A 22,073-nucleotide genomic window follows, 5' to 3' on the forward strand; every position below is an offset into this window, starting at 1 on the left:
CTGTCACTGCTGCCTTCCCTCTCGAGTGAGCCTCGCCTCGCTCCTCTTCTACTCGAGCCTCGTCTCGTGTGCCTCCTCGTGGGCGGCGTGGCGGGCGGCCACGCGCTCCTTGGTAACGGGGGTCGAGTTTTTTTTTGCAGCACCTACGACTAGGGTGAGCCCGTGAGGGCGTCGGTGTCGGCCGCGGGCGGGCTGCGAGGAGGGCGCGGGTGGGAGCATGGGAGATGCACCACCGCTCGACGAAGACGCGCCCGACGACGCCCTGCTTGCGGAGGATGGTCGATCCTCACCTACTAGCGTCGGGCGTGTGCGATCAGTAACCAGCCTCCGGCGGGGCCCCCCGCTACCATCCAAACCCGAGTACAAAGCGCCTCTCCGAGAGCGCTGCGCAGACGGTCTACTTACGACTAATCATAGAGGCTCACAGGTCATGCAAAATAAATCTGAGTTTTATTCCGCGGTGTACACGGAAGGGCAGCCACAATGGCTGGCGAAGACAGCCCTCCTGCCCCGATCTTCACCTCGACGCCGCTCGAAGGCCCGAGCTCCGGACGCCAAACGGGCCGGAACGAGCCGAGGCTGGGTGGTCCGGATGAGGATTCGATCGGCGATGGACCCGTACGAGCGGGTTCTGAGCTGTACTGTGGGGTCAACGGCGTCGTTTGGGCGTCAGGTGCGCGCGCCCGCCGTTTGCCCGCAGAACTCCGTGGAATCGCCCCGTACCCCGCCGCACTCGCGTCGTATCGTGAGCTGTGCCTGTGCTGGCCCGGTAGGCCGCGCGCCGACCGTGGCCAAAGAGCTGGCAGAGAGTGCTGCCCTGTCCTCTCTGGCCTCATACAGCGCCGCCCGCTGCACGGCTCAGCTTCTGACCCGCCAGGCGCTCGTCAGGCGTGCGGAGGCGATCCTCTTCGGCTTGGACCAAGCGTACCAGCCCTCCGGGCTGCCGCGGGTCGCCCCAGTGGTCACCTTCCAGCTGATGGAGTGTGCAGATGATGCCATTAAGGCGCTCTTCGCCGCCGACGGAGCCGGCCTGAAGGGAAAGGTGTCCAAAAAGAAGGCGCTCGCGCAGCTCCTGTGCGACATGGTCGGCGCGCCGATGCTGTCGCCGGAAGAGGCCGAGGCTGCGGGCGCGCGCGTCTCCACCCGGCTCGTCAACATGGGCAAGGAGGATGCGGCGGCCGCGAAGGCGGAGGCGCGGGCGGCGCGCGGCAGCGACGACGCTGCGGTGGCGGCGGTACTGGAGCGCGTCGTCGGCATGCTGGAGCGGCGCGGCGCCATCTACTCGGGCTTCCTGCCAGAGACGAGCACGCCTCCGCCGCCGCCTCCCGCCCCGACGCCCCGTGGCATCGAGGGGTGGGAGGAACGGGCCTTTGTGCGGCGGGTGATGGAGAGCGGCGGGAGCGGCGGCCGCGCCCCTCGCGACCCGCTCGCCACCGAGTACTTGGTGGGCCGCATCCGCGAGCTCGAGAAGCGGGTGGAGGAGCTCGAGTTTAAGGTCAAGGACGCCGACGACCACAGCAAGTCGGTGCAGGAGGTCTCGATTCTGCGGCAGGCCGAGGCGCAGGAGTACTGCCGCAAGGCCGCGATGTCGGCCGAGGACGCCCACATTCTCCTCGAGCTGGCGTCTCGCTGCGGGAAGAGGATCCACCAGGCGTACGTGCAGATGGCGGAGACGGCCTTCAGCCGCGACGCGTGGGAGGAGGACCGCGCGATCAAGAGCGATTGGCTTGACGCCCTGGAAGACGTGTCGCACTTTAGGTTCCTCTGGGCGCCCTCCGCCCTGAGGTATTGGTCGGGAATGGAGGAGGTAGAGGAGAGTTACACCGCCCTGAGGGAGAGGCTGGCTGCTGCGCTGGATAAGCCGTTCACTCGCGTGGATCTTGGCTCCCTTCTGCCGGGTTGGGAGTGGCAAGACCCCGAAACCGGGTCGTGGGACGGTGTCCCGCCGGGGTCCGGGGAGCGCGTTTGAATGGCCACTGTGGACCCTGAGGTGGCTTGTGAGCACCATGTGTGTTGTTGTTATGCTAGATACAGCCCCTGGCCCAGTTGAAACAGGCTCAGGCGCGTCTAACGGACGTCAGTGTACCGATGTGTACACCTTTTGGTGACACTCAGGGCCCGTTTTGCATGACCTGCAAGTGCGACAAGTCCACACACATAACATGCGACACGGGTGCCTGCCATACACAAAGCATTACTCTCACGACACACGGGCACCGGAGCGGCGGCAGCGGCGGCAGCAGCACACGCGGGCGGACGGATTCGGACGGGGCGGAGCAGCGACCGCCTGGGCGGCCGCTGCTCTGTCTGCCGAGCGCGGTCAGGTGCAGGGAAGCGTGGCGGCGCGGGGAAGCGCCGCGGCGGCGGCGGCGGCGGCGGCGGCAGCGGCACGCGCGGGCGGACGGACTCGGACGGGGCGGAGCAGCGACCGCCTGGGCGGCCGCTGCTCTGTCTGCCAGAGCGCGCCGTCTGCGCAGCGCGGTCAGGTGCAGGGAAGCGTGGCGGCGCGGGGAAGCGCGGCGGCGGTGGCGAGCAGGCGAGCGGCCCGCGCGCGGCGAGGCGGACAGGTGATCGGCAGGCGGGTGATGGGCCGGAGAGTGACCGCGCCCAGCGATCGGAGACGAGCCGATCGTCGCTCGGCCGCAGCTGACCTCGAAGGCGTGCGGAGCGCGACTGTCGGTGTCGGGGGGCGGCCGTCATGTGGCGAGGAGGGAGGACGACAAGTGCGCGTCGTACGGGTCGCTCTTCATCGGCCAGTCGAGCGGCACTCAAGTCGAGACCGAGCATGGGCGACGAAAAGCCGGTGGGGCCGGTGGGAGGTAGGACGAGATTCGTTTCGCGCTTTCAAAAGCGGCTTCGCGCGCAGCGCAACTTTGGGTTTGCCACGAAAAGCGCTTCCAGCTGGAAATGGGGGTAACTGGGGCGGCCAATTCACACCTCGCGGGACTACTTATGTTTTCGTAAACGTAGTTGTGGCCCCCCGCTACGTCGCACGAGTGCAACCGGGTAGCGGGGGGCTAAAAAGAGCGCAAATCGGAGCTCAACTCGCGCGCGGCTGGGAAAGGGGTGTGGCACCCCTCCGAAGGCGCCTCGCGAGGAGCTGCTGCTGCCTCCAAACGCGCTCGGGCAGCACGTCGGCGCGCCTGCGGGGTTGGGGAGGTGAAACTATGCTTGCTGGCACGCGCATCCCGCACCACCCCCACGTCCGCGCGCACCAAGCCGCCATGCCACCTCACAGCCAAGCGCCATCGCCGTCGGACGCGGCGACGCCGAGCGGTGGCCTCGCAGACGACGAGCGCGATGAGGCCGCCGCGCCGCCGGGGTGGCCGGCGCGTGCCAGCCGCTGGCCCGTCCAGCGTGGCGGGACCGGCTCGCCCATCCTGGCCCGCGCGCTTGCCGACGCGAGAAGATCGCGCGGGAGGGCAAATCTTGGGCAAAATGCCCTGTTTGCCAATCCTTCACGCCGACTTCACGTCGGAACGAGTCGGATCGACGACTCCCCGCCTGCACCAGCGTGTGCGCCTTGCAATTCTATACAGAATCGACACGTGGTACGTCTTCAATCGCTCGTGGAGAGGAGCTACGGCCATTCCTAAGTAGTGTTCAACGACGTTGAACAATGTTCAACGTCGTTGAACATGGTCCAGTAACCGCAGGACTCTAGGAGAGAGAGAGTGTGAAGGGAGTCTGGGCGGGGCTTTGGCCCGACGCTGGGGACACTACTAGGTCCTGAGGGAGGGTGTAGAGGATGTAGAGTGTAGAGCGCTGTAGAGCTGTAGAGATGTAGAGCGCTGGAGAGCGCTGTAGAGCTGTAGAGCTCTACATCCGCCGCGGGACGAAGCGCCTGCGTTGTAGAGCGATGTAGAGGCGCTCTACAACGTGAAATCTCTACAACAAACTCTACATCATAAGCGGCGAACGAGGCACGGTCGCTCTCCGACATGAGGCGCGTTGCACTTGCCAGTGCTACCCTGGCCTTCTGTCTGCCCGCCCAATGGGTGGCAGGTGCCTCTGCTGTGCTGTGGCATGCCTCACGGCTGCGACTGGCCGGCGCCTCGGCGCGTCAGCTCGGCTCGGCGTAGCGATAGTGGCCAGCGCAACTCGCTTGGACTCAACGCTCAGCCAAACGCTCAGCCAGGAGCTCCCGCACGCGCTGGCGCGAGTCATGGCGCATGCAACGCTCAACAATGCTCGCCTCGCCTCGCGCAAAGGGCCGTCCTCGCAGCCGACAGTCCACCGCCTGCTAAAGAAGCACAGCGACGAATGCGGCACCGGCGACGCATGGCAGGCTGGTCATGACGCAGTTGTAGGGTGTTGTGTGGCGTCAGAGTGACTCTCTGTGTGTCAGGGACAGTCAGGGCCGTCCATCAGAGCTCCAGTAAGCTCGGAGACACCCCATTATTAGCGGTTCGACCTCTTTGTCCCGGCGGTTTGGCTGTAGAGCCTCTACAACAAACTCTACAGCAAAATCGCGCTCTACATCGCTCTACAACGCAGGCGCTTCGTCCCGCGGCGGATGTAGAGCTCTACAGCTCTACAGCGCTCCAGAGCGCTCTACATCTCTACAGCTCTACAGCGCTCTACACTCTACATCCTCTACACCCTCCCTCAGTACTAGGTCACGCATGGCATCAGAAGTTTTATCTCTGGGCCCGACACACACACACTCACTCAGGTGTCAAACACCTGCACGTGCAGGTGTGGACCCTGTCCTCCTCGTCTCCCATCCCTCGTTTGAGTTTGTCGTCATCTTCTTTTTTACGATGGGAGGACCAAAAGCTAGGCCCACATCGCCCTCTCTGTTCTTTTTGGGGCGGGGTTGTGGGGTGGGGTGGGGATGTCGGGTTGGGGAGTGGGTGGACGCCGGAGTGGGAGTGGTGTGACTGCTCCTGTGGTGCGGGCGACGGCTTCCAGGAAGCCGTCGCCCGCGCCTCACCTGTCGCGTGAATCGTGTCGTGCCCTCTGCTCGTAAAATTCTTTTTTGCCAGTTCGCACCTGTGTCGAGCCTGTCTGCTAGCCGTAGGTCGCAGCGGCGACGCTGATGATATCCGACAGGTGCTGCGACCTTGTGTTCTGGGGCAGCGGCAATTGCCGCCTCCAAGCACGGCCTCTGGCGATAAATAAATAGACAGGCATATCCAACACCACACTTAAATCCGACCCGTTGGCGGCCTGTGAGCTTTTGCACCGCCCCCCCCCCCCCCCCCAAAAAGAAATGATGGCAAATTTACGCGGCAATTTTGTTGCAACAAAGAAGATCCGCCTTGACATCATGCTGAAGCCGCAGCCCTCCGTCGAACTCATAAAGGGCGGCACCAAGACCGGGTACAAGTGCGTCCGATACCAGCTCACCAAGGACCCTACGCGGCGCTACGTTGTCGTGGTCTCCCGCAAAGACGTGAAGACGACCCTTGGCCGCTTCGCGACGCCGGAGGAAGCCGCGTACTGCTACGCGCTCTCGCCCGAGGGGCTGGAAGATGCGGCCAAGCTCGCCAAGGCGAAGGCGCTGCAGGAGGATCAGGACATGACGAGCGCCCAGGCGAGAGCGGCGGCCGCCGATGATGGGCTGGAGCTGCTGACGGGCGGCTCTGGCGGCTCTGGCTTTGTGTGCGTCTACCCAACGCCTCCGGCCTTCAGACTGCCTTGGGTGGTTAAGGTGCGGCGCGGCCTCAAGATCGCGAACCTCGGCTACTTCGCGTCAGCTGAGGCTGCCGCGCTCTGCTACGCCCGCTCGCCCGAGGGCCGGGCGGCGGCGGAGGCCAAGTGCGCAGAGGCGCTGCCGCCGATGACTGCTGCTGCTGCGCTGGCGGCGGCGGCGGAGGAGGGGCTGGTGCTGCCCGCGTCCGGCTCCTCGGGCACGCGCTTCCTGGGCGTCTACTCCTCTGCGGGAACGGGAATGCGAGCGCGGCTGCCCTTCCGCTTCCGCGCCTCTTATGCGCGCAACGGACTCGAGATCCACCTCGGCTGCTTCGCCACCGCCGAGGAGGCCGCCCTCTGCCGCGCGCGCGCGCTCGCGGCCCCGGCCGACGCCCCCGCCGCCGCCGCGGACGAGCTTGTCGCGACTTGCCCCATTTGCATCGAGCCGATCGACGCCGGCTCTGAGCCGGTCGCCACCACCTGCCTGCACGTGTTTTGCCGCGGGTGCATCGCCGGCTGGCTCGAGCAGCCAGTCGAGGCAACCTGCCCGATGTGCCGCGAACCGCTCGAGGGCGCGTCGGGGCAGCTCACGGCCGTGCCGCTGCCGGCCGCCGCGGACACGAGCTCCGCCCCGCGCGGGGCGGGGCGGCGCACCGGCTGGAATCCCCGCGAGTGGCGGCAGATGCTCAAGGAGCAGGCCTCCGTCGAGGCCGAGCTCGCCGCGCGCGCCGAGGCCACCGCCCGCTCCGACGAGCAGCAGGCGGCGTTCGTGTACCGCAGCGGCGTCCCCCGGCCCGTCGACCTGGCACGGGCCGGGTACCGTCCGCTCTTCAGCGCACGGCGTGGCGGGCACATGGCCCGCGGCGAGGCGCACCCGCGGGCGGCGAGGCCCGTCCGCCCCGACCCGCCCGGCAACAACTATGACAAGGTCGAGGAAGCGCGCCGCCGCCTGGACGCGCGGCGCCGCCTGGACGCTGCTTCTGCTTCTGCTGCTAAGAAGCAGAAAAAGGGGGAGGGGCCGTAGACCGCCCAGCTCTCTCTCTCTCTCTCTCTCTCGCCCCCTCTCTCTCGGCGCGGCCCAGTCCCGCCCCCGTCTCTCTCTTTTGCGAGACGTGTGTGTGTGCCGAGGCTCTCTCTCGCTCTCGCCCCCTCTCTCTCGGCGCGCCCCAGTCGCGCCCCCCGTCTCTCTCTTTTGCGAGACGTGTGTGCTCGGAGGAGAGGTCGACGGCGAGTGTTGGCCCCCGGTTACGTCAAGCCCGGTTGTAGCGTGTGGGCCGCGCTATCAAAGACACGTTAAACGAAGCAGTGCACCGAACGGTGGGTGAGTGGGCGCGTTGCGATCTCCTGTGGTGCAGCACGATGTGACACAGCCGACGCGCTCGCAGAGTGAGTGGTCCTAACAGCCCCGCCACCGCAGCCATCCCGGTTTCCCTCCGACGAGCCGAGTGCACGAGGCGTGGTCTTCTGGGCTCGTGGCTCGATGCGGGCACGGTTTTCTCTCCGCACGGTTGGGTTCGCCCCCTAGTTGCGGATCCCGCCGAGCCCGCTCTGTACCGCCAAGCCGGCTCGCCTCCCCGCCCTGAGGCCGTCACCGGTCGCGGCGCGTCGAGCAGCGCACCAGTGCCCCGCGAGCAGCCCTGCTAAGCGGGTGCAGTGTTGCCGCCCGTCGGAGGCGTAGTCGTCGTCGATGCCGTGTCGCCCGCTGGAGGGCCGTCGATGGCGTGCGGTGGCGCGCCCTGCGAGTCGCCCCGCGAGTCCGCTGGCCTGCCCTGCGAGCCGGCGCGTGGGGGCGAGAGTGGGACGTGCGGTGCGAGAGTGAAGCGCGCACAAAGCCGCCGCGGGGGAGCGACACACACACACACACACACACACACACACACACACACACACACACACACACACACAGGTAGGTAGGTAGTAAGGTGAAGAACAGCCAGGCTCGGACTGGACACCAACGCGGTATGGGTGGACGCTAGACAGATGATGACACACACACAAACACACACACACACAAAAGAACTCATCGAGGCGGGCTCTCTCGGCTACGGGACCGGCCCCAGCTTCGGCTGAGGGCCCGCGCTGACAAGCTGCCGAGAGCCCAAATCACTGTGAGAGTCGTGATTTCTTCGGTTGGTGTCGTGCGAGGGAGCTTTCTTGTAAACTTCCTACTACACACTAAACCGGGGTGCAGAGAGACAGGTTCACCGGTGGGCGAGGCCGTGCTCGCAAACCAGCACGCAGGCGGGGCGTGGAACAGCAGAAATGCGGCGTGGCCTGAACACCGTGTCGTCAATCAGACCGCCATGTGCAAGGGCCCTAAGCTCGTCATCCTCCGCGATGAGATCCACGAGGAGCTCACCGGCCTCGCCTCGCTATCTCTTCCACCAGGGAGCTTTGTCGCATTTCGCGTGGGAAAGACCCTCCAGCCGGTTGTCACGTACTTGCCGCCCGACCAGCTGCCGCTCCAGTCGTCGCCGCGTCGCATCGCTCCCCCTCCGACACTGCCCGCGCCGACACCGCCCGTGCCGGCGCCGCTCATTCCGGCACTGCCTACACCCGCGCCTCCGCTCGGCGGCGTGGAGGCAAGCAGCCCTTGCCTGTTCACACCGGCGGCTGAACCTGCCGCCTCCTCGGGTGGCGGAGTGGGAGCCTCGCCGAGGTGCCACAGCCCAGCGGCCGCGGCTGTGGCCACAGCGCGGCCGCGTGCAGAGCGAGGCCGAGGCGAGTGCGGAGAGGAACGGGGCTGGCTGACAGACGGCGGCAGCGCCTCCTTGGGAGACGCTTGCTTCGACGACGAGCTAGCTGAGCTTGTGGCCGCCGTCGCCGCCGACAGCGAGCTGGGCCACTTGCTCGTGTCGCCACCGGCATCGCCCCCCTCTCCGCAAGCGCGCCGCCGCGGCTGCCACGCGCTGCTGCCGCTGGGGGTCGTCGAGGCGCTACTCGCTGCGGCGGTGATGCTTGTGAGCGTCGTCGCCCTTGCGGTGGCGCCGCCCCTGAAGCTACCCGACCCGAAGCAGCACGACACGTTCCTCGAGTACTTCGGCGTCGCGGGTCTCGGGCGCGCGCTTTCGCAGGAGCCATGGGACAGCAGCGCCGCAACGCCGTGGAATGGCAGCGCGACAGAGCCGCACGGGAGTGACATCGGTGCCAGTGCCCACCACACACCCGCTCCGGACGACCGTCGAGCCGCCGCGGTGTGCCTGCTTCATCTCCCGGGCCTCGCGCTCCTCGCCGCCTTCATCCCCGGCGCGCCTCCGCCGCGGTGCCTCTCACTGATTCACGCGGTGGGCGTGGTGATGGTGGCTGCTCGCGTGCTCTTCTCCGGCCGGCGCTTCGGCGCCATCGCTGACATTGGGGAGAGTGGTGCGGCGACGGCCATCCGCAGGGCGATGCTCCTCTGCTCGCTCCTCGGTAGCGTTGTTCGCTTCCTGCTCGTCATCCCCCGGCAGGGCCGCCACTTCTGGGCGGCCGCCCGCGCGCAGCTTGTCACCAACGCCCTCGTCGTCGGGCTGGGCTGCCTGCTGCTGCGCGCAGTCGAGAGCCCCGACGCCTACCCGCTCGGTGTATCTTTTGCCGGTGCAATGGCGATCTCCGCCTCGCTTGCCGTGTACGCCGCCGCGCTCCGCCCCGCCAACCGTGAGCGATGCGCGACGGGGAAGGAGCTGCTCGTAGGGAAGCTCCTAGGGGCGTGGCCGCGCTTGACACACTACGACTCGCCCCGCTCGCCCCTAAGCTCTTTTTGTGGGCGGTGACCATGTATCAATGATTTTAAATGTCATTATGATACGTACAAATCATGTCATGAGATATACGTACCTCTGGATCCAGTATCGTAACATAGTCAACAAACAACAATAAGCTGGCGCGAGAGCCGGAGAGGGTATCGATGTGAGGGCTGGGCGCCCGAGTGTAGTACAGTGCATTCTCTCGGCGAGCGTCATGAACAGTCATACAAGAACTCCAGCCCAAAGCGCACAGATAATTCACTTGAGCCGTGAGATCAGGCCAGAATGATCGTCGGTCCCCGCCCCAAGTGCGCCATCAGCGTGTCCAAGATGGGCGAGCGTGATGAATAGTCAACAAAGGAGGTGGGTGGCGGGAACCTTCGAGTACAGCATCTTCTCGGCGAGCGGGTCATGAACAGGCAACAAAGCTCAAGCCCTGAGCGCATGGATAATTAACTAGCGGGCCGCTACATTTTCATCGCGTTTGGTCGAGCAGCTTGTTTGAGATCAGGCCAGATTGATCGGCGCTACGGCGCTTCGGCGTCCGCGTCATTCACCGGTTCAGGTTTGCTACCATGCTCAATCTTGGTCATCGCCGAGTTCGATGGCGCGTGAGCGCGTCGCTTCTTCTTGTAGTAGAAGCCACCGCCGAGGGCAGCCACGACGGCCACCCCAGCCGCTGCTACGGCAATGGCGACCACAGGGGAGCCGCTGCTAGTTGGCTTCGGGTCTTCTTCGACCTCGACCACGACGGCATCGTTGACGGAGGCACCCACTGTAGCAAGAATAGGTCCAATCTGCGCTTCGAAGGAATCCTGGCCAGCGGCCACGGAGGATTGAGTGAGGCTGCTTTGCGCCGCGCTGGCTTCCGACTGCGTGACCACCGGAAACTTGGCGACGATAATGACGCTTCCGGCGGTGACTTCGAGGGTCGAACCGAGAGGTGCGGATGCAAAGCCGGCCAGCTGGGCCAGCTTTGAGAGGATGTTCCTCTTGGTGGCCTCATCAAAGTCGCCCACCTCGCCGCTTGCCGTGAAGGAGGCGACGACCCGGAACGAGCCTGGCTCTCCTGACTGTGGCGGCGACACAGCGGGAGGCGGCGACGGAGACGCCGACGGTGGCGGCGACGGGGACGTAGAAGGCGACAGCGGCGAGGGCGATGCCAAGGGTGGCGGCGGCGAGGGCGAGGCGGAGGGCGGCGGCGACGAGGGCGAGGCAGAGGGCGGTGGCGACGAGGGCGATGTCGAGGGCGGCGGCGGCGAGGGCGAGGCAGAGGGCGGCGGCGACGAGGGCGAGGCAGAGGGCGGTGGCGACGAGGGCGATGTCGAGGGCGGCGGCGGCGACGGCGAGGCGGAGGGTGGCGGCGACGAGGGCGAGGCAGAGGGTGGCGGCGACGAGGGCGGCGGAGCTACCGGCAAGCAAACGAGGCACGTACTGGGACAGTACGTGCGTATCGCTTCACCATAGTACTCGTCAAAGCAGTAGGCCGAGATGTTGCCGAAACCGAGGAAATCGCTGGCAACGTCGATGCACGAGCAGCCGCTGGCGCCGCACTCGGCAATGCCCTGAGAACCCGGTATGACAGATAAGTAATCCGAGCATGGCGCGGCGGGGGGTGAGGAGGGCGGCGACGGCGAGGGTGGTAGGGAAGGTGGCGCAAAGCCACCGCCGCAGATACAGCACATGCCGCTCGACGAAAAGTCTTCATCGTCGAAGCCACCGCACCAGCTCGTGATGTAAAGGGCGCATCCGTCGCCGTAAGAGTCCGTCGCGTTGCCGTCCGTGTCGACGCACGGGGGAGGCGACGGAGGGAACGGTGGAAGGGGCGGCGGAGGCAGCGGCGGCGGCAGTGACGGCGGTGAGGGCGATGCAAGCGGGGCTATGCCGGAGGCGGTGCACTGGCCCCCGTTGCAGTAGTTGCTAGTGATGTTCGAGCTCGACGTGTAGCAGTAGTTTCCCTCCCAGAAATCGGAGTAGAGGCATTCGTGCGCGCTTGGCGGGCAGGTGCATGGGGCTGTGCCGGAAGCCGTGCATTCCCCACCGTTGCAGTAGTAACCAGTGATGTCCGAGCTAGACGTGTAGCAATAGTTTCCATCGTAGTAATTGGAGTAGAGGCATTCGCTCGCGTCCGATGGGCAGGTGCATGGGGGGCCAGGTGGCGGCGGTGGCGCCGGCGGTGACGCTGGCGGCAGACTCTTTAAGGTCCATGTGCCGAGGTCCACGGAAGCACAAGGCGAAATGGCGATCTCTTCCTGCATCTTCTTCATCACGTGCGGGATGTAGACGGGGTCCATTAAGTGGCAACCCGCAGCAAAAGTGTAGTCCCCGTTATGGTCATCCGCCGTCTCCCACGTCTCATATACGTGCTTATAGCCGCCTGGTCTCGCAGGCGGGAAGGGTGACAGCATCCCGCCCTGCTCTGGCAACGGTGGTTGCGGCACTAGTTGTTGCAATCGAGGCAAGGGGGCCAAGGGCAAGACCAAGGAGAGCTCCGGCACTAGCTCCGGCAGCGTAGGCAAGGCCAGTGGAAGATGCGCTGGAGGAGCAACTGCCGGCGTATGCGATCGTATACGGTACGACAAGCCGGTAGGCATCGACGAAAGCTGCATCTCCCACGCGCGGGGATCCAAACGTGACGACCTGCATCGCGGATCCCCAACCAGGGTTCTGCTTGGCCAAGTAGTAGGCGCCGACCGTCGCCAGAGCGCCGCCAAGGCTGTGGCCAGTGACAAGGATCTTTTGAATCGCAAATGTTGTAACTGCAAAGTCGATCTTTGTATTCATCTCCTGCTTGAATGCGTCGTCCAGGAACGCGCCCTGGAATCCACCGTGGATTCGTCCGCAGTCCGAGCTTAGGAAGATGTTGCAGTCGTCCAAGAGCGTGTCCGCATTGACCCACCATTCGTCCCAAGACTCTGTGCCTCGAAACCCGATGCCAAGGATTCCAAGCGGCTCGTTGACGTAGATTCTGACACGCACCTCGGTTTCGACATCGCCAACATGGATCCAGTCTCCGAGTCCCGGGAAGCCCAAGCGAGGCTCGCCCCAAATATGGTTGTCTTCTTCCGAGTAGGCAGTAGAGGACAGGGCGGCTGCAGACGCAGTGAGTCCCTTGCAATTTCGCTCCTCTTTTCCATTGCAAAGACCTCCGTACCATGCGTTGACCCAGGCACCGCAATCTGGCGAGTCTGGCGCTTGGCACTGGCAGGCGGAGCCTTCGCACCGTTCGCAGATTGCGGAGTCTTGTGCGCCGCCGCACTCGCAGAGGCTGGTGCCGTGGTTGAGCATGCAGCGCTCTCCAGAGACGCTGGTGGTACCCGCGGCGGCCTTGTCGAAGTGAGCCGGTTTGTCGACGCACATCTCAGTGCCGTAATCGTGCGTGCATTCGCCTCCGTTGCAGTAATCGCCCCAATCCCGCAGCGATCCCGTGTAGCAGTACGTGTCAGAGCCCAGGTACTCGCGCTGGCAGTACTGCGCGCTAGCAGGGCAGGTACAGTAGGCTGTGATGCCATGCGAGATGCTGGCCACGAGCGCCAGCACACGTAAATCCATCGCAGGTGTCCTGAGGGGTCGAGGAGTTGAGCGTAAATCGATGTCGAGGCGCGAGAATGCTTGGCATGTGTCAGAGAGGCGCGGCACGTCGTAGTGGAGATCACACCGGGGCAGGAGCGTGTGACGAGATCTCGCGGTGGGTCGCGGGGCGGGCTGCAGGCGCACCAGAGGTGCACAAGCGACTGCTCAAAGCAAAGCGAGGTGCTCAAGCGCTTCTTGGCGAGCCGCGGCGAAGTCCAACTGGCGGAGGACGACGGCGTGACATCAATTTTGCGAATTTTGCTTACACCACACTTTTGGTCTGGGTCTCCCCATGGTACGGACCCCTCGATCGTCTCGCCCTCCGTCAGTGGTGTGTTCATTGGGGGGGGGGGGGGGGGGCTCACAAACACCATTGACCGTCGAGGTAGGTGCACGCCGCCGAGGCGGTGTCGTCCTCCCTCTCCATCATATCTCACTGGGAGACGTCGGCGGTGGCGTCGTGACATCATTACCGAATGCAAACATTGGCCGGGCACAGTGGCCGGCGCGGGCATCTTTGTGTTCCTTGTAAAAGAGATGTAAATCTTTGTGTATGTAAAAAAGAGGACGCACAAAGATTTTGCAGCATTGACTACATCGGCTTTTTATTTTCACTCACCGTGGCTCAAACACGATCCTCGGTGCTGGATCGGGGTAGGTTGACGCATGATTTGCGACGGCGTAGTGCCGCGGGCCGTCGACTCTCAGCCGGTGCGCCCTGACGATTTGCGACACCGCCAGCCACAGCTCGAGCTGGGCGATACGCGCGCCGAGGCACATCCGCGGGCCGTGGCTGAAGCCATCGCGCATGAGTGGGTGGTCGAAGAGCGGCCAGGCGCGCTCCCTTTGGACGGCGGCGGCGTCGACCCACCTCTCGGGCCGGAACTCGGTGGGGGCCTCGACGTGCGCCGGGTCTGTCGCGAGTCCGACGGGGGAGAAGGCGAGCCACGCTCCCGAGGGCAGCCGCGCCGCGCCCCCCGAAGGGAGCTGCACCTCCAGCGGGTCCGGCAGCCTTCGCAGAAAGGAGAAGGCGGTAGGGGTGAGCCGCTGCACCTGAGGGAGGCGGTTTCGGGGCGTGACGTCAAGAGGACAGACGTTGGGAAGGAAATGGTTGCCTTGGCGCCGCGGGCAGCGGCGGCGGCGGCAAGGGGCGGCTCTCTGTCTCTGCGGTGTCTAAAATGTGCGGAGTTGTGTCCGAAGTGTGTCCCGCACCTCACGCAGGACCGCGCGCAGGTAGGGCATCCGCTGCACGCTTTCCCGACACGGGTCGGCGTCTCGCCCCAGCACGCTGCTGAGCTCCGCGTGCAGTCTCTCTTGCGCCGCTGGCTGCAGGGCCAGGTGCAGCAGGGTCCAGTGCAGCGTGGCAGCGACAGTCTCGAAGCCCGCCATCATCAGCCCAGGCACGTTGGCAGAGATCTCCGCGGCAGTCAGCTCCCCGCGCCGCAGCAGGGCGTCTACGTACGAGGGCGTCGGGTGAGAGATGCAGGCGGAGACGTGCTCGTGCGACCGCAGCAGCATAAAGTCGAGACTCGCCACCCAACCGCGCCACGTCGGCGTGTTCAAGCGGGCGTGCCAGTGCTGCAGCGGGCTCATCAGCATGCTGCTCGCGCACTCCATGGACCGCACCGTTGCGGCCAGCAGAGGCTCGTCGCCCTCCAGCGCGCCCATCCGCCGCCCAAGCAGCGCCGAGCAGATCATCTCAAAGCTCAGCCGCTGCAAAAAGTGCTGCAGCCCGCCGCCGGCACTTCCGCCGCCGCCGCCGAGCTTCCGAGCTGCGTCTCGCGCGACGGCATTCAGTGCGGTGGTGTACTCGGCGGCGTCGCGTGGAGCAAAGAAGCTCTTCTGCATGCCTCGCCGCACCCGCATCCAATCGCCAGAGCCAAACGCCATCGGCTGCCCGCTCGGCAGCGGCGCGACGCGGAGACGAAAGTACTCGTGGAGGGGCCAGAGAGCATCGGTTGCACCCCAAGGACACGAGCCACCCGCACGGTGGACGTCCATGTACACTTCGGGGTCAAAGATGATGACGGCCTCCTGTGCGGGAGCGCTCAGTCGGACAATGCTGCCGTGGTCTGCGTACAGCCTTTGGAGCACTTGGACCATGCGCGACGGCCCGCCGTGGCGCAGCAGGTACCACGTGCTGCCGATGACGGGAAAGGAGGCGGGGCCGGGGACCTTCATGCACATAGATCTAGAGGCGACAGCGATGACAGCGTTCGGAAAACCGCGTTCGGAAAGACCGCGTCGCATGAATGTCCCCGTCCGGCTCGCCGCGGCGTCGGAGGACGCCGTCGTCGCTCTGACGCCCGCTGATTGCGCGGCCTGCTATCCGTTACACGGTTCGACATTGGCTTTGGGGCGAAAGATAAACGTGCTGTCTGCGTATCTTCTTTCTTTCTTTAAAACCGCACAGGCCAACAAGGGATGCGGTCGGAAAGGAGGACGTGCTAGGCGTCTCGCGCGTTAATCCGCACTTTTTCTTTTTTCTCGTCGCCTCGCCCACTCGCTTCCAGCCACCCCTGCCCGAAATCGCACAGTGACTCCACCGCTCACACGTAAATGGCGCTGCTGCTGCACGCTGCCTCCGCCTTTGCACTCGCTCCTCGCGGCCTGTCCCTCCAGTCCGTCGCCTGTGGTGAAGTTCTCACTGACGCTGACGCTCTAGCGTGCGGCCGCCGGCACTGGCACCGCCATCGCCACCGCCGCGAGCGACAGCCCCGCGCGGCTTGTCGCGCCGCCTCCATGCGGCTCGGCGGGCCAGAGGACGACGCCGTCGCATCGTCTGCCTGGCGCTGGGCCAAGCGCTCGCTCCCTCTCCTCGTCACCGGCGCGAGCGGAAGCGACGGCGACGCGGCTCCGGAGGCGGCTCTCTTCAACCTCGTCCTCATCCGCGCGCCCTTCCTGCTCGCCTGCGCCGCGCTGCTCGTCAACGTCCTCCTCGGCGGCGGCATCGTCCTCTCTGGCGCCGCCTGGCCGCAGAATGGCGCTGCTCTCCACCACCTAGAGGCTGTGGCAGGAAGCTTCCGGAGCATGCGGAAGCCTCCTTTAGGCGCTCCTCCTCCTCCGGACTCGGCGGCGTGGCGCGACCTGCTGCGGCTGCGCGGCGGGGCGGCGCGCGGCGCGGCGGCGGGCCGGGCGGGCGGGGCGGGGCTGCACCGCGCGACTGCCGTGATGGGCGCTGCTCCGTCTGGCGGCGGCCGAGGTTAGTGGTGGAGGAGGGGTGAGATTACCCGAGCTCACCCGAGGCTGCCCGAGATTAGGCGGGCGAGTGATGGTGTGGAGGGCGGAGGCGGCCGCGTCTACCCCCATCCGCGGCGGCGCAGCCGATGTGTCCGCTTTCCTCGACAGCCTGGCGGACAGCGACTTCATCGTGCGTGCGGATGACTCGGTCGTCAGCTGCGAGCCAGCAGCCAGGCAAGGAGGAGGAGGAGGAGGAGAGGGAGAGGCGGGCCGCTACGTCGCCGCCATCGCTCCATTGCGGCTGCCCGGCCTGACTGTCCGCCCGACGGCCTTCATCCGCGTGGACCGGCTCAGTGACGGAGGGTTGAGGTACACGACCGAGCGGGTCGACAACGCGTTTGAGGGCTCATTCCGAGGCCTCGCCGAGCGCGTCACGCCAACCATCACCGCCGCGACCACTCTGCGCGCCGAGGAGCGCCGCCTGTGGTAGAGGCTGCGGAAGAGGCTGCGGAAGAGGCGCTGCTGAAGGCGAGGGCTGTGTGAGCAGGAGCGGTGCTTGGCGGCGGAGGCGGAGTTCGAGCTCACGATGCCTCTGCCCTCGTGGTGGCCGATCCCCGCGCCGGCGATGGACGCTGGCGGTGCGCGCCTCGCGGCGGGGTGAGAGAGAGGGATGCGTGCCGCTGGCGCAGGGTGTCGCTGACGCCGCTATTGCACCCACAGGCGCACTCATCTCGCGGCTGGTGGAGAAGGACACCCGCGTGTCCCTCGAGCGAGTGATCGGCGAGTACGAGGCGAGACGCGGTGCCGCCGCTGCCGGGGGCGCGGAGCAGCAGCAGGGCGGCGGCGTCAGGGCGGACGAGTAAAGCGCGCTCCCACCGGGTCGCGACCCGCCACCGCGGTCAAGAATAGTCGGGGACGAGAAAGAGAAATTTCCGCGCTTTTGAATTGTGCGGGTGATATGATATCTAGTGGCGCTAGAGCCGACGAATCACCCAAACTCGCCCACTTGGATACCTCGCGGGGCGTCGCGGCTCGCTCGTGCGCGGCGACCCCGTCTGGCGGTGCGTGCGCGTGCGTCCCTGAGCTCTCTCGCGCCCGGCCCCGCCCTGGGGACACGCGTCAGGCAGCGTCCTCCCCATTGCGTTCACGCAAAGCCGAGGTACGCGAACAGGGCGACCAAGGCGCCCTGGAAGGCGAACGCCTCGGTGAACTTGACCACGCCGGTCTTGTACTGGAAGCAGTTCATGCCGAGGACGACAGCCCACGTCACAGCCCCCGCCTAGCAGTATCATTCTCAAAAGTTCGGGCACTTCAGGCCAAGCGGCTAGCACAGCCCTCGCCTGGCACAGCCCCAGTGCTGGGGTGCCGAGGAACTTGAACGAGTAAAAGACAATGCCGGCGCAGATTGCGATCGACGTGCCAAACCACTGTAGAATAGCCTTTGTGACGGGCGTCTCGTCGATGCCCCAGTATTTCATCGTTGCATCAGGCACAGTGGGGTCGGCGCCGATCATCTGCAGCACGTACATGGCGCACGCTGCCGTCCAGATGTAGATGCCGATCTCCGGGCTCACTGGCCCGAGGGCGCCGCCCCCGCGAAGTGCGAGGACCTTATCGGCCTTGACAGGAGCGGGTGCCGCAGCCTTGAGCATCGGCGCCTTCGCTTTGGCAATCTCGAATGCGGCGGACGTCGAGACGAGGAGTGCCAGCATGAGCTTCATGAATTAGTGCGTGAGTGCAATCGTGAGAGGTTCGCGAGACGCGAGCATCGTCATAAGCAAGAAGAATTTGGCAAGGAGAATTTTACAACATAAGAAATTGTCTGTCCTTGCCTGACATCATCTGGCCCGTGCGCGCTTACTGACTCCACTCCCCGGCCCTGGATGCGCGGTTACTGACTGCACTCCAAGTGCTCCAAGTTCCAGAAGAGACCTGGCCTCGCCCCATACACGCCCTTTTCTCGACTCAGCTCTCAGCACTCACAGGCACACTCGCCCCCTCTCACCCCCCGGGCTCCTCCTCCTCCTCCTCCTCCTCAGGTATCCCGTCCTCCCCTCCCAGCATCACCCGGTCGAGGCTCTCGAGGTCGATCGCTCCGTCGAGCTCGAGCTCCTCCTCCCCCAGCACCGACTCGTCGCCCAACACAGAGTCCTGGTACGCCGTGCTGCTCGCCTCGGAGCTCGTGTCGCCCAGCGGCTTCTTGGTCGGCCGCCGCCGCCGCCCGCTCTTCTTCTGCTTCCTCTTCTCCGCGCGGCTCTTCTTGCCCACCAGCACCGCCTCCGGCAGCTGCAGCGCGCCCGAGTCGACTCTCGCGTCGTCGATTGCGTGCGACATCGCCTCGAGGTCGTACCCGATCACCTATCAGTTATATTATTAATTTGCCAATTAATGCCATTCATTCTAGACATCGCCTCGAGGTCGTGCCCGATCACCTGTGGGGGCATGCCGTGGACGTGTGTCATCGACGTGTCCCGCACGGGCGCCGCTCGTGGCCGTTGTTGGCGGCGTCCATCAGCAGCGGATCGGTGATCAGTGACCAGCCGGTGATCATGCAGCTAGTGGGTGGTGCCCCGGCCGACGTGAGCGTCATCAACCCGCCCGCAACTACCACCTGACGTACGCCGCACTCGGCCGCGGCGAGCTCTCGAATGAAGACGTGCTGAGCCAGCTCACCGCCAAGCGAGCGCATCAAATGCCGCTCGCTACAACAATGGCACCCTCCCGCAGTACATGCCACGCATCTTCACCACCAACAGCCAGCTGACAGAGGAGGACCACATCCTTCCCCGAAGGCGCAACGCCAAGCAGCAGCAGTTGATCGCCGCTACCGCAAGATTGGTCCGCTGACAGAGCCGCTGCAGCGACTGGGACGCACGCTCAAAACCGGGCGGGCTCATAGTGAAGAAGATGGTGAAGGGAGTGCTTGGGCGCGTGTCCAAAGGTGCCAAGCGGCCTGCAGCGCCCTCCTCCCAGGCTGCAGCCCCCCCCCCTACGCAAGCGGCAGGTGATTGTAGACAGTGATGAGGACTAGCGGGCGTAAAGGACAAGCGGTTGCGGGTACGTCTCCTGCAGCGCCCTCCTCCCAGGCTGCAGCCCCCCCCCCTACGCAAGCGGCAGGTGATTGTAGACAGTGATGAGGACTAGCGGGCGTAAAGGACAAGCGGTTGCGGGTACGTCTCCGGGTCGGTTTTGAATGTGTTGCTTGGGCTGGGTCGTGACCCCGCCGCCTGGAGGCTGTCAGGTGGACATGGTAGCATACCTCAATGCCCAGGAGAGGCTTGCAGAGAGCTCAATGGGAGCGAAAACGCGAGATCAAGGTGTCCTTTTGTAAAGGACAAGTCCTTTAAAAGTCATCGGCCTATCCGTGAAAGCCGACGCGCGCCTCGCAGTCGTTCACACCGTAGGCCAGCATCAGCGTCGCGCGGCTCGACTGCGGCGGCGGCGTGCTTAACTAAAAGGACAGGTTCATGAAGGGCGCCACGCGCCCCCGCTCGCCGGCCCAGTCGTACCTCCCGCACTCCACTTGCCCTTCGCGACTTCCCCGTGCCCGGTGGTGCCGGGGGACGACAGTCGTGGCCTTGTTTTGGACGTTACGTGCCGCCGAAACTTGATCACCGATCACCGTCTGAATAAGTAACTCCTAGAAAACTCTCCAAAGGCCGGTGATCGGTGATCAGTGACCAGCCGGTGATCATGCAGCTAGTGGGTGGTGCCCCGGCCGACGTGAGCGTCATCAACCCGCCCGCAACTACCACCTGACGTACGCCGCACTCGGCCGCGGCGAGCTCTCGAATGAAGACGTGCTGAGCCAGCTCACCGCCAAGCGAGCGCATCAAATGCCGCTCGCTACAACAATGGCACCCTCCCGCAGTACATGCCACGCATCTTCACCACCAACAGCCAGCTGACAGAGGAGGACCACATCCTTCCCCGAAGGCGCAACGCCAAGCAGCAGCAGTTGATCGCCGCTACCGCAAGATTGGTCCGCTGACAGAGCCGCTGCAGCGACTGGGACGCACGCTCAAAACCGGGCGGGCTCATAGTGAAGAAGATGGTGAAGGGAGTGCTTGGGCGCGTGTCCAAAGGTGCCAAGCGGCCTGCAGCGCCCTCCTCCCAGGCTGCAGCCCCCCCCCCTACGCAAGCGGCAGGTGATTGTAGACAGTGATGAGGACTAGCGGGCGTAAAGGACAAGCGGTTGCGGGTACGTCTCCGGGTCGGTTTTGAATGTGTTGCTTGGGCTGGGTCGTGACCCCGCCGCCTGGAGGCTGTCAGGTGGACATGGTAGCATACCTCAATGCCCAGGAGAGGCTTGCAGAGAGCTCAATGGGAGCGAAAACGCGAGATCAAGGTGTCCTTTTGTAAAGGACAAGTCCTTTAAAAGTCATCGGCCTATCCGTGATGTGTGCGCAGTGTGTGGGCTCCGTTTGGGGTCCCCGGGGGCGAGCGGCAGGGGGCGCGCGGTGATCAGTGTTGCGTCTTGCGTGTGTCCGGTAAACTCGGTTACGGGAGTTAGTACGGCCCAGTCTGAGTACGCAGAGAGTAGACCAGTACATTGGAGCTGGACAATCAAGAATCATTGACTTGGAGGATGCTTGGAGGAATGGATGCCGGAGCTCGGCTGACTGACCACTGCCACGATCGTGGCGCAATCGTCATCTGAGAGAGTCCTAACCGACCTAACAGACGCCGTGCGCTCCCACGCGCGTCCATACCCGCGGCGCCCGAGGGTCTCACCGCGATCTCACGCGCAGATCCGGCCGCCGGTCACCAGCGGGCGCACGGCGCGAAGGACGCGCGCAAGCTCGACAAAGCCGACGCGCGCCTCGCAGTCGTTCACACCGTAGGCCAGCATCAGCGTCGCGCGGCTCGACTGCGGCGGCGGCGTGCTTTGTGAGCCGAGGTTCCACACGCCTCGTTTGCGAACCGGTCGGAGCGCGCGTGCGCCGGCGGCCTGGCGCGGCATGTGCGCGGCCATGGCCTCGGGGGTCGCGTGGGCGAGCGCCGAGACAAACTGGATGCTCTCGCAGTCGGCCGCGTCCTGCGCGCTCGCGAGGCAGAACTCGCCGCTCGCGCCGAGCACCTCGAAGGGATACCGCGCCGAGAGCACGTACCAAAAGTGCGTGTAACGGTAGCCAAAGGCAAAGGGCTGCCGCCGGCGCACGCGCGACTGCGTCTGCTCCCACGGTGAGGGGCCGTTGGCCCGGCGCCGGTGGAGGATGCGGTTGCGCGTGCCCTCGCCGCGGTGCAAGTGCCCGACGCCGAGCAACACCTCGCACCCGGCGCCCGTGCCGTTGGCCGCCGCGGCGCCCCTGCCCGCACCGCCGCTGCGAAGCAAGCCGCCGCCAAACCAGCCGCCGCCGCCCGCGCCGCCACCACTCGCGCCGCCGCCGCCGCCGTCGGCGCCCGCCTGCTCGCGCCAGCGCACCTTGACGAGGTTGCTCGTGAGCGAGAGCCCCCCATAGAGCCCGCTCGCGCGCAGCGACGCCTCCACCTGCGCGCGCGAGTCGTTCCGCAGCTTCGCCCGCTTCTCCCACACGCCCTCGAAGCGGACGACGTCGATCGTGGAGCCGTCCGGGAACGTGCCGCAGTCCGGGTCGCGGCCAAAGTCGCCGTGGCAGTTGGCCGCGCTCGGAACCGGCGGGAAGGGCCGCGTGGGGTTGCGCGGCACGTGCGTGCGGCACACACGCCGCCCATGCACGGCAAAGCGCGGCCGGCCCAGGCTGCCAATCACGCCCAGGCGCGGCTGGATCATCAGACGCTCGCGCACGTCGCGCTCCTCGGCCGCGCCGGCAGCACCGCTGCTGACGTTGCGCGCCGCCGACGGCCGCGGCGGTGGGCGGTACGTGAAGAGCACCTGGTTGCGCCCGTTGGTCCATTTCACGCTCGGGTAGGTGATGCGGTGGGGTGCCCAGGCGCGCAGCTGAGAGACGCCGCCGTCGGCGGTGGGCTGCGCGCTGA

At 65.6% G+C, this 22,073-nt stretch overlaps 4 protein-coding genes across 4 annotated transcripts; 3 read left to right on the plus strand and 1 right to left on the minus strand.

The window, feature by feature from the left end:
• Positions 1 to 592: 592 nt before the first annotated feature.
• Positions 593 to 1,969, plus strand: EMIHUDRAFT_217086 (hypothetical protein; the record flags this gene model as incomplete). Its single annotated transcript, XM_005761192.1, has 4 exons — positions 593 to 628; positions 774 to 809; positions 878 to 1,135; positions 1,265 to 1,969. 4 exons carry the CDS (start codon positions 593 to 595, stop codon positions 1,967 to 1,969), a joined length of 1,035 nt encoding a protein of 344 aa, XP_005761249.1.
• Positions 1,970 to 3,994: 2,025 nt separating this feature from the next.
• Positions 3,995 to 4,333, plus strand: EMIHUDRAFT_217087 (hypothetical protein; the record flags this gene model as incomplete). The annotated part of the gene is made up of 1 exon (XM_005761193.1): positions 3,995 to 4,333. The coding sequence occupies one exon, from the start codon at positions 3,995 to 3,997 to the stop codon at positions 4,331 to 4,333; it is 339 nt and encodes a 112-aa protein (XP_005761250.1).
• Positions 4,334 to 9,889: 5,556 nt separating this feature from the next.
• Positions 9,890 to 15,122, minus strand: EMIHUDRAFT_217091 (cytochrome P450 24A1, mitochondrial precursor (P450-CC24) 24-hydroxylase; the record flags this gene model as incomplete). The annotated part of the gene is made up of 8 exons (XM_005761194.1): positions 9,890 to 10,363; positions 10,775 to 10,927; positions 11,585 to 11,739; positions 11,861 to 12,924; positions 13,080 to 13,154; positions 13,555 to 13,947; positions 14,016 to 14,050; positions 14,148 to 15,122. The coding sequence occupies 8 exons, from the start codon at positions 15,120 to 15,122 to the stop codon at positions 9,890 to 9,892; spliced, it is 3,324 nt and encodes a 1,107-aa protein (XP_005761251.1).
• Positions 15,123 to 15,619: 497 nt separating this feature from the next.
• Positions 15,620 to 17,109, plus strand: EMIHUDRAFT_358744 (hypothetical protein). Its single transcript, XM_005761195.1, has one exon. It carries the CDS (start codon positions 15,678 to 15,680, stop codon positions 16,140 to 16,142), a length of 465 nt encoding a protein of 154 aa, XP_005761252.1. The 5' UTR covers positions 15,620 to 15,677; the 3' UTR covers positions 16,143 to 17,109.
• Positions 17,110 to 22,073: the final 4,964 nt, after the last annotated feature.

The sequence above is a fragment of the Emiliania huxleyi genome (assembly GCF_000372725.1).
Source record: "Emiliania huxleyi CCMP1516 unplaced genomic scaffold EMIHUscaffold_72, whole genome shotgun sequence".
NCBI lineage: Eukaryota > Haptophyta > Isochrysidales > Noelaerhabdaceae > Emiliania > Emiliania huxleyi.